The sequence below is a fragment of the Oncorhynchus mykiss genome, chromosome 18 (assembly GCF_013265735.2).
Source record: "Oncorhynchus mykiss isolate Arlee chromosome 18, USDA_OmykA_1.1, whole genome shotgun sequence".
NCBI classification, from domain to species: domain Eukaryota; kingdom Metazoa; phylum Chordata; class Actinopteri; order Salmoniformes; family Salmonidae; genus Oncorhynchus; species Oncorhynchus mykiss.
The window spans coordinates 30638470-30649983 of NC_048582.1; the positions used below are offsets into that span (position 1 = coordinate 30638470).

The 11514-nt window shown below is 40.7% G+C and overlaps 1 protein-coding gene across 1 annotated transcript; it reads right to left on the reverse strand.

The window, feature by feature from the left end:
* Positions 1-6040: 6040 nt before the first annotated feature.
* Positions 6041-10643, reverse strand: LOC110496793 (IgGFc-binding protein). The gene is made up of 9 exons (XM_036951037.1): positions 10245-10643; positions 9438-10161; positions 9046-9308; positions 8417-8761; positions 7654-8221; positions 7232-7431; positions 6594-6971; positions 6189-6466; positions 6041-6061 (listed from the first exon to the last, which is right to left on the reverse strand). The coding sequence occupies exons 1-9, from the start codon at positions 10641-10643 to the stop codon at positions 6049-6051; spliced, it is 3168 nt and encodes a 1055-aa protein (XP_036806932.1). The 3' UTR covers positions 6041-6048.
* Between the last annotated feature and the right edge of the window lie 871 nt (positions 10644-11514).

Genomic DNA, 11514 nt, shown 5'->3' on the forward strand with positions numbered 1-11514 from the left:
ACCTCAATTTTGAGAAAATGGCCTTTGAATGTTTTGGTACTACTGCTGGAGAGCTCTCCTTTGTCTACATCAATTCAGCATTATTCACACCCTCTTAAGCCAGCCCCACCCATTTCTTTAACCTCTTACAGCTACCCCCCTACTTTTTTCAATTTCCGCCTGAAGACATACCCAAATCTAACTGCTCAGGCTCAGAACCAAGGATATGCATATTCTTGATTTAATTTGAAAGAAAAATTGTGTAAATGTGAATTTAATGTTGGAGAATATAACACAATAGATCTGGTTTAGATACAACAATAAAATGTTTTTTTTCATTGTATTATCATCTTTAAAATGAACAAGACAAAACAAACATTCAGATAGAGGATGGGGACAATTTCGGTGAAAAACATAAGAGGGCAACAGTACTTCAGAATGATAACTTCCAAAATGAGTGTGCTACGTGACATCTATCATGAAGTCACCCAGGTGTCCCACACAAGTAGCCCAAATGTACCCAAGTGGCCAAATTGGTGAAGTTATACATTGAATGGAATAACTATATACAAAATACCAAAATGGTATTCTAACACCTCCCCCCCCCCCCCCCCCCAAAAAAAAAAAAAAAATTGAGAAAAAACATTAAGAAAAAATATCTAAATTTACAAAATTAACACTTTCAATATTTGGAAGACCCTCAGTCCTCTACACAATATTGTGCTGCTGATGCCAGGTGCCATAGCAGTCTCTTTTTGTTGTAAAGCAGAGAGTCACCAAGCATGTGGTGCAGGTGATGTGGGACTTCATTTTGCAAAGAACACGTCGACGCCTCCATGCTGTGCCCTTTTGGCCCTGAGGCACATCCATGCCTGCAGAAATACATTTGGGCAAATGAACACCACTTGTGGCAGGCACTGGATGAACCAGCTTCAGTGGGGGATGGACACCTTGACACTGGGGGCTCCCATTCGGAGTCAGTGTCACTGTGAAAGAAAATGTTCAGTTAGAATAGTTTCACATATGAGCCCTGTATCAACAGGTATAATAAACATATATATAGAGTACAGGGAACATAAGGTTCAATATATTATTATAGACCTGCTAGATCTACTGTCTTTATTATATTACAACAGACCAGCTGTATCTACTGTCTCCATTTCACTTTGGCCATTGTTGTGGACCTGCCCTCCCCTCAACAGCCTCAAATAAGCTACAGTGCCTTGCGAAAGTATTCGGCCCCCTTGAACTTTGCGACCTTTTGCCACATTTCAGGCTTCAAACATAAAGATATAAAACTGTATTTTTTTGTGAAGAATCAACAACAAGTGGGACACAATCATGAAGTGGAACGACATTTATTGGATATTTCAAGCTTTTTTAACAAATCAAAAACTGAAAAATTGGGTGTGCAAAATTATTCAGCCCCTTTACTTTCAGTGCAGCAAACTCTCTCCAGAAGTTCAGTGAGGATCTCTGAATGATCCAATGTTGACCTAAATGACTAATGATGATAAATACAATCCACCTGTGTGTAATCAAGTCTCCGTATAAATGCACCTGCACTGTGATAGTCTCAGAGGTCCGTTAAAAGCGCAGAGAGCATCATGAAGAACAAGGAACACACCAGGCAGGTCCCAGATACTGTTGTGAAGAAGTTTAAAGCCGGATTTAGATACAAAAAGATTTCCCAAGCTTTAAACATCCCAAGGAGCACTGTGCAAGCGATAATATTGAAATGGAAGGAGTATAAGACCACTGCAAATCTACCAAGACCTGGTCGTCCCTCTAAACTTTCAGCTCATACAAGGAGAAGACTGATCAGAGATGCAGCCAAGAGGCCCATGATAACTCTGGATGAACTGCAGAGATCTACAGCTGAGGTGGGAGACTCTGTCCATAGGACAACAATCAGTCGTATATTGCACAAATCTGGCCTTTATGGAAGAGTGGCAAGAAGAAAGCCATTTCTTAAAGATATCCATAAAAAGTGTTGTTTAAAGTTTGCCACAAGCCACCTGGGAGACACACCAAACATGTGGAAGAAGGTGCTCTGGCCAGATGAAACCAAAGTTGAACTTTTTGTCAACAATGCAAAACGTTATGTTTGGCGTAAAAGCAACACAGCTCATCACCCTGAACACACCATCCCCACTGTCAAACATGGTGGTGGCAGCATCATGGTTTGGGCCTGCTTTTCTTCAGCAGGGACAGGGAAGATGGTTAAAATTGATGGGAAGATGGATGGAGCCAAATACAGGACCATTCTGGAAGAAAACCTGATGGAGTCTGCAAAAGACCTGAGACTGGGACGGAGATTTGTCTTCCAACAAGACAATGATCCAAAACATAAAGCAAAATCTACAATGGAATGGTTCAAAAATAAACATATCCAGGTGTTAGAATGGCCAAGTCAAAGTCCAGACCTGAATCCAATCGAGAATCTGTGGAAAGAACTGAAAACTGCTGTTCACAAATGCTCTCCATCCAACCTCACTGAGCTCAAGCTGTTTTGCAAGGAGGAATGGGAAAAAATGTCAGTCTCTCGATGTGCAAAACTGATAGAGACATACCCCAAGCGACTTACAGCTGTAATCGCAGCAAAAGGTGGCGCTACAAAGTATTAACTTAAGGGGGCTGAATAATTTTGCACGCCCAATTTTTCAGTTTTTGATTTGTTAAAAAAGTTTGAAATATCCAATAAATGTCGTTCCACTTCATGATTGTGTCCCACTTGTTGTTGATTCTTCACAAAAAATACAGTTTTATATCTTTATGTTTGAAGCCTGAAATGTGGCAAAAGGTCGCAAAGTTCAAGGGGGCCGAATACTTTCGCAAGGCACTGTATTTCATGTGGGGTTGGGTTGGGGCGGCAGACACACGCATCACACATTTCATTACATTACCTTACATTTTTATATATTGCTACTAAAATTAAAATAAAATAAAAATAAAATAATATTTTATTAATTTCAAACAACGGCATTAGCATGAGAAGAACTTACCAGTCCAAAAACAATGTCCTCTCCATTCCAAAAAATATTCCTCCATTTGGCAATTGCTAAATGAATCATCCTCCAACAATCTGTGTGTACATCTACAGCTGAACAGCTGAAAATGCGCTTTACCAAAACAACTCTGTGCGTAACATGCGTTGCTCCTTCCAGTATGAAACTTCAATGGCGAATGACCCTCTTTACGCCGGAGTTTACTACATGGGTTGGTCTTCCAACACATAAACATTACATATTGCCGTTTACCTCAGCTCATTGGCTATCTACCCAGCTAGATTTCAAGACGATCAGTGGTCATTGTGTTAAAATACAGTCAATCAACGAAACAGCGGTCATATCATTGGTGCACAATGATGTCATTACTTGTTGTCTTCAAATCGGTTTCTTTCAGTCAATATACACGAAACGACCCATCATGTTTGGTTGTGTTCCAAACAAACCAGTTGATTGCAATGAAACCAAACATGACTGGAAAAGTCACGTTTAGTGTGTGTATTTACATCGAATGTGTCATCGAAAATGGAATAAGACGGAATTCACGACACAAGCGGTTCACAAAATGTTTCGTGTTAGGCTATAAAAATGGATTTTATCAAACAAAAGACCATTCATTGTGTAACAATGAGCATTGGGATTGCAAACAGAGGAAGATCGTCAAAGGTACATTTATTTTATTGCAGTTTGTGATTTTGTTACGCCTGTGCTGGTTGAAAGAGTTGTTTTTTTATGGGGATCTATCCTCAGATAATCGCATCGTATTCTTTCGCAGTAAATCCTTTTTTAAATCTGACAACGCAGTTGGATTAGCAAGATTCTAGGATTTCGATGCGCAGGGTTCGGTGCGCAGAGAGGTTAATGCAGGGATACATGGTCAAATAAGTAGCCTCCAACTTTCCCCAATGGTGAGCCACTTCACTAATGTTATATGATTATGAAACTAACCTTCAATATATGCGACTGAAGGACTGTTATTCAGGCTAAGGAATCAAAATATAGAACCTTAGCTTACCATCACGGTGTCAAACAATTGTGTTTGTGGGATTATGGACTTGAAACTTGTGATTTTAACTTCCATAATGAAGGTTTGAAAGTTAGTACACACCGTCTTTTGAAAACAGGTGTTAGCATTCATGCTTACATGACAGATTCCAGTTGGAAATTATATGCACTCACAAGAACTCTCCCCTTCCCTTGTACAGTGACATGAGAGAACTGACTATGCTATAACTGAAGAACAATCTGCTATTGGAGAATCCCACCAAGAATACATATTGCCTCACTGACCATTTCTCAATGATTCGTACAAACAGTAATTCAAATATTTGTAGAATCACATTTTCTGCCAAAACCTCACCTCCGATTTGGAATGGTCAAATCATTACAATGGTAATCAAGTCGATTTAAATATTTACTATATAATAGAAAGAACTAAGCTGGATTTGCTGGATTCATTATCTCTAGATGTAATTTGATATCTAAATTATACTGAATTATAAATTAGTGTTCTGAGAGAAGTATCCTTTCGAATACACATTCTTGTAATAAAAAACACAATTCAATCTCAGTTCATAAACTTGTATATTACATCAAGGAAATAGTGCTGTGGTGACCAGTCAAATACAAGCTTGTTCCTTGATCATGTGAAACATTCCCCATGCCCAGAAAACACTAGTCACCAGTGAAAGTCTACACACCCCTTGCACAGACTTCACGTTTTGCTGCCTTAAAATGAAATCTAAAATGTTTCAGGATCAAAAAGACATGAAAGGAGCAAAGCCCAGGTAAAAAGTTAGAGGAAAACCTGGTTCAGTCTTCTGAAAACAGTCAGAGGGACAATTTCACAAGGTTTAATGCCAATGACACACCAGAACGGCTTTCCAAAAGGTGTTGAGTGTTCCTGAGTAGTCCAGTCTCAGTCCTTATTTTAAATTAGCTTGAAAATCAGACAAAGTTTGAATATTGCTGTCCAATGATTCCCAACAAAATGTAATGAGCAATTTTTACAAAAACAATGGATAAATGTTGCCATAAGAGTTTGGCAAGGCTGGTGGAATATTATTTAAAATTATTTACAGCTGTAATGGCTGCCAAAGGTGCTTCCATCAAGTATTAACTCTGGTGTGTGAAGACATTCTCTTAGTACATTTTTTTTCTGTCTACCTGTTTCAAAGTAGAACCTTTTCGGGAACACAATGGGGACAGCCGAATAACCCTATTGGAGCCTTTATTCTTACACATTCCAGGCTTTTTCTTCTCTTCCCTTTCTGCTCTGCGATTGGCAACTTTCATAAATTAGGTGCATTACCACCACTGACCTCATTCGTCTTTCAGTCACCCACATGGGTATAACCAATGAGGATATGGCACGTGGGTACCTTTCTATAAACCAATGAGGAGATGGGAGAGGCAGGACTTGCAGTGCGATATGCATCAGAAATAGAACTGATTTCTATTTTAGCCCTTGGCAACACAGATGCTCGTTGGCACGCAGTGTGGGTGCAATAATTGAATAACAGATTTCTACATTTATTTTACAACGCGAGCGGTGTGGTTAGCCTGTACACGATCAAAACATCTTTGCTCATTAGGAAAATGTTCTAATTTTCTTTCACTTTAAAAATGTGGAGGAGATTGTGGAGATCTGTAGGCAGAAAAACATTCTAATTGAATCCCTTTTAAAATAAAATTTTAAAACAGGAAAATTTGAAGATTGTGCAAGGGGTGTATAGACTTCCACTATGCACTGTATGTCCTGCCATCACAAGGAAGCCATATTTTTGTGTACATAATCAACTATTTTCTATAACCTGTCCCTAATGTAATCCCCATTGCAGAACATGGAATGAATTATCTGGAGAAGTACAATAGAGATAATACATCAGTTCTTGATGTCAACATTTTATTGTTTGGTTTTTACAGAATAATTTCTAAATGTAATTGTTCGGTAAGAATATAATTAAAGTTATCAAACATTTATTGAAGATTGATTCTCTATCAGAGGTGATTAATCTGGATAGTTGAATTGTCTTGTGGATCAAAGAATATTACAAGGTGTTCAAAGGCCGCCACTGTAAGGGGTCAAAGAGCCTACAACTGAGGTAGCTTTAACCCTAATTAAGTATACATTTTCACAACTTGAATGTTATTAATTGCTTTTCAGATTTGAATCAGTTCCAGATTTATACAGTTACTCACCTGCAGGCTGGGAAGTCTGGTGCATTCCAGCCATCCATGTATTCCTGCATAGTCCGGTTGAGACTAGGGCCCGGGATGTCTCCTGAAGGATTCAGTCTTCCACAAGCTCCACACACCTTGTCAGCCATGTGGGCACTCACTGTCACTATGATCTCCTGAGAGAGGCTATATGACACCTGAAGGCCTGACATCCTCTCAATCATCACTGTCTTGTCATTAACCTTCACCGAGACCTCATTACTCATCAGGCGTGGTAGAGTCACCTTCTTACCGTTTATCTGTGAACAACATTGAAAGAGAAAGTAACACTGATGGAATAGTAAACCATCTGACAATCCTAGATACTGAAGGCAATTGGTGTTATCCATAAACAATATTTAATAATAAATATACGAGGTGACTCACCCATGTTTCATGCTTGCTGTTGACAGTGACGATCAGGTCATTAAAGTAGACGTACACAGCAACAACGCTCTTGAGGCCAGTCTTCCCACAGTCCTGCAAGGTCACCACCACTCTGAACCACTCTTCCACAAGAGCATTGTCACAAACTTTGATGATCTCATAGGCCCCCATGGCTGTGATTGCGCCACTTCTTTCATTGAAAAGGGTGAAGGCACCATTAGTCTCCAACAAACACTTTTTGAGATAGCAGCCACGTTGACCATCCTTGACCTGGCAGCTCTCATCAGCCTTGCACTTGGTGGCCTCACACTTCACATCACCAGAGGTAGAGCAGGTGCAGAGCTCCTGGCAATCCTCTGACAACACAGACTCACCAATCTGAGGGAGAAAAATAGGTACAGTACATTGTTATTGTGGCAGCGTTATAAGGATGCAGTTCTTATCATATAGATACATACATTTTATCTTTGAATTTACATTGAATAATACCTTCTTGGACTATCCACTACAATACATTACAGTATACACATATTTACTGAAATATATCCATCTGACAATAATGTGTATTTGTGGTACATATTCTTCTACTGTAATGTAAACACTACACATTGTTGGTGTATATTCTAGGTAAACTCCACCTTGTAGGTGTGTCCTTTGTGGTAACAGCTGCACATGTCACACTTAACACAGCCTGTCCCATTGAAGTAGTAGTCTACATTGCAGGCACAGCCCTCAGCACAGGTGGTGGGGCAGGTGATAATGTCAGAGAGGCCGGGACATGGGGTGGCACAGATCTCAGAGCAGCTCTGGTAATGGCTGTTGGCAGGACAGTCCAGGGCTACACAGGAATAGACTAAGTGATTAGACATGCAATATTGTGTCCAGCCACAACACTCAATAATCAAAATCACCTTTATTCGCCAAATACATTTACATGTACCAGGAATTTGACCTGATGAAATGGTGCTGAAAACAATCATCAGAATATACAGACCGAATATATATACAAAAGAAAGCCAAAGCCAAATGTGTCCCAATCCACAGACTACTAAATACTTACGACAGAAGGTTGCTGTTCTCCAGTTACTGATGTTCACCCCAAAGTCCTGGCAGTCAATCATGTACGCTGATATGCTTTGACAGAGAACCTTACGGTCTCCCTCAGACAAGCAGACATCATAGACACAATCTCTGAAATAAGAGGTGGGGTCTATCACATTGTGGCAGGCGACGAAGGGACCTTGAGGGTTTGTGATGATGCTACAGTCAGCCTCAAATATGAGTTTCTTCTTTGCCTCACACTTGGGGCAGAATTCTCCGCTGCAGCCATCCTCACAAACCACATGTGGCACACTGATCTTCCAGGCTGCCCCAAAGGTCAGGAGGTCCTTGGTTACTTTCCCATCAGGCAATTGAAACTCATCATTCTTGTTATCGTTGAAATTGCCACACAGACCACAGGTCTTGCCCCGGTAGTTGCCAGGGACGGTGACAATGATGTGGTACACAAGGTCATAGGTGACTCTCAGGCCGAAGTCTGTTGTGATGACATCATAGGTGCCCTCTTGGTAGGCCTGCACTGCTCCATTGTTAAGATTCACAGGGAGGCTCATCATAATTCCATTTACCTGGATGAATGGCATATCAAATATGACCATAACAAATGGCTAGTATCAAGCCTCTTCTAATTATATGCACTAGGTTAGTTGTATACTTTATGACCTTTTATTTTCTTAAAGTGATTACGGAATTGTCTCATGTTAATTAATCAAACACAAAAAGAGTATGTGTGCATTTGTCATACAGTCAAATGAAATACTAACTATTATCATTCCTGCTTGATTCTTCCTTAGAACCAGGGTATTACCATAGACTTCTACAGCCACAAGCTTGGCAACAGATACCTTTGGATTATTTGACATGGCGTACCACTTCTCATTCTCCACCACAACAGAGAAGGGGTTGAGGCGTGTGCCCTCTAGATAGCAGCCTTGAGCTGCAGTGTAGGTGCAGGTACCTTGGAAGTCATATAAGCTGTTGTCAAAGGTCTTGTAATGTGGGTCACCTGAGATGGTGCAGACTCCCTTTCCAACAGCCTGGCAATGCCTGACCCCATTCTTCACCTCACACGTCTCATGGGGGCCACAGCTGAACTTCACACAATTCACCTGGTAAATAACATAACACATACATAATTAAGCCATGAAAATATCCTTCACATCAAAACTTTTATTGTTTAGATGTATAGATTAACACTTGATTAGATCAAGGGCAAATATGTTTCTTTGCTCAAATATTAAGATGTTCAACTAAACCATGCATCGTTCCAAAATGTTAATATACATACAGCTACATTTGAAGTATTTACAGAATTTAAACAAAATACAGAAAATGGACCAAAAGGCAAATACATGACATTAGGCATACCTTACTAAGACCAATGTAAACATACCTTGCCATTGCATGTGCACTCCTCCTGACAGAGCCCATTGGGATGGAACACTTGGCCATTTTTGTAGTATTTATCATTGTAAAGACAACCACATTGCGAGAGGGGCACACACTTTTTTCCATTAAGCACATAGCCCTTGTCACACATACAGCTCTTCACACAACTGGTATTGCACATGGAGGGACCTTCTGGGTCTTCACAGGTGGCAGGACAGCCCCTTCCACACACCTCATAGTGGCTGTTCTCTGGGCATTCAGGGGCATCTTTTGGGGGGATTAAGGGCAGAAATTATAAGAAAAGTATGGTTACCCTGTCACAGCTAGTGTTCACCAGTCACCCTTGGGAGAATCCCTGTTGCTTGAAACACAATAGGACACATTTGATTGACATACCTGGGTTACCAGAGGCAGGCGATCCATAGCCATTGGCATAAGCTCCACCAATGCTGTAGATAGCGAATGGGGAGTTAGCGTGGGCTATCTGGTGAAAGCTAGCTCCAGTACCATACAAGACCTCAGCCAATGAGTACTCAGTTCCGTCCACTTTGTGCCACTCAATTTTTAAGGGCATTGGGAGCTTGTCTACCGTGAACCCACCCAGGTCCTTGGTAAGAGCCACCATTACGAACATGTTGTGGAAGCCAGCTTGCCCTTCTAGAGAGTATGAAGTGCTGAATTGATCAGTTGGTAGAATGGTGAACAGAAAAGGGTCGTAGTATTGCTTCTTTCCTATGTCACCTCCGTTGAACTCATAAAGGACCTGAATGCCTTTGTCAGCACTCAAGTAATAGGAATTTGGCCAGGTGACAATGAGCTCCAACGATTGTCCTGGGAACATTGGTAGTGTAAGGAAATCGATACCAGTTTGAATTACTTTGACTTGAGTGAACTGAGATGTTTGGATATAAAGACTATCATATCTGTTGATGTCTTTATGGAAAGGCAGTGGTGCAACAATGAATTCCTTCCCCCAACTCTTAACGGGCTGGAGCTGCTCATAGACGTGGTTGCAGCCAGTATATTTCTTAGTACAGCTGTGTCCTGAGAGAACTCCTACTGGAAACTTAGAGATCACGTTGGTGCCACTCAGATCAAACTGGCTCTGAATCTGTACACTCTGAAAGGGCAAAAGATTGATTGTCAGCTGTCGCCTGCAAAATACTTTTGCCTTTGGAATGTCACCGGGGCAGTCAGATAGACCTTAACCCCAAAGTTCTTCTCTTTGTAGTTGATGATGGAAAACTCTTTGGAGAACCTATCACCAGCGGTCGACATGGGGGTGAAGATGAAGTACTCTGTTCCCCAGTCTTTCACGGGGTAGACAACAGAGGTGTCAGCAGTTTCCTTTTTGTAGTTGAGTGACAACACTGTGACCTCCTGGGAAGCTTCGATTAGGACAGTGGGAAAGTTCTTTTTACTGCCAATCATCTCTACTCCTTTGGGTAGGTCAAAGGACACGCTTTTACCAGGGTCAACTGTCTTCTCATAGACCTTCCCAAGGGCAGTTACCTTGACCTTAGTGGGTTGGAGGGAGGTGGGGGGAGATGCCACTTCAATCTTAAAGCTTGAGCCTTTATAGTCTTCAATATAATTTTGCATGAAGGCTGTGGTAAACTCTTTCCCTCCCTGCAAAGTCCTAGAAAACAATGTTTAAAAAATTCAAAAAAAATTCAAGTTCACTAAGGATAATAATTATGCAAGCCACCAACATCACACTATCTATTTTTGAAGCAACATAAATTCTGAAGGTAAAGTTAATAGTGCAGATAGAATAGTGCGAGATAATGATACTATTATGATTTAGTAAGGGAAAAACTTTTGTTATCTGACTCAGTTTAGCTTGAAGACAAAGACAACCTTGGTCATTTTCAGGAGAGAAATAACACCCCACATGAAAAAATGCTACAGTTTACAATCAAATTCCGTAGTAAAGTGTAGTACAGTATATTGTAGAATACTATGCTCCACACTGTAGTATTCCTAGATCATGTGTAGAACTTGGGGATAGATCAAAATGTACTGGGGGGAGAGGCAGGCCCAACTCAAGTTGTCATCCCCCCAAAAATACACCCCCTCCCAAACATAAAAGACATTTGCCACATGACCCTCCCCTTGTACTGTAAAATAAATTGAACATGCTCCCTCCTCATGTAATTAACTCAAAATAGTGTTGACAAGAACAAATAACAATAACTGTAGCGATCCTGTGTTTATGAATGTTTATGTGACTTCATGCTTTTGTGGCACAGTAGACACCACACAGGGCTACGGGCAAGAAGGTTGAGGGTTCGCCAACCACTACAGACGAGCTCAGTCTTCCTGTCTGTTTCTGTAAGTATATACGCTGGGAGATGAGAAGAAAATACAGGGAGTGAATATTTAATGATTAAACAGACAGGAAACAAAACACGAGCAGCGTCTGGACAAGGGACACATAAAGACATTAATGCTGACTCAGGAAAGAATCTGA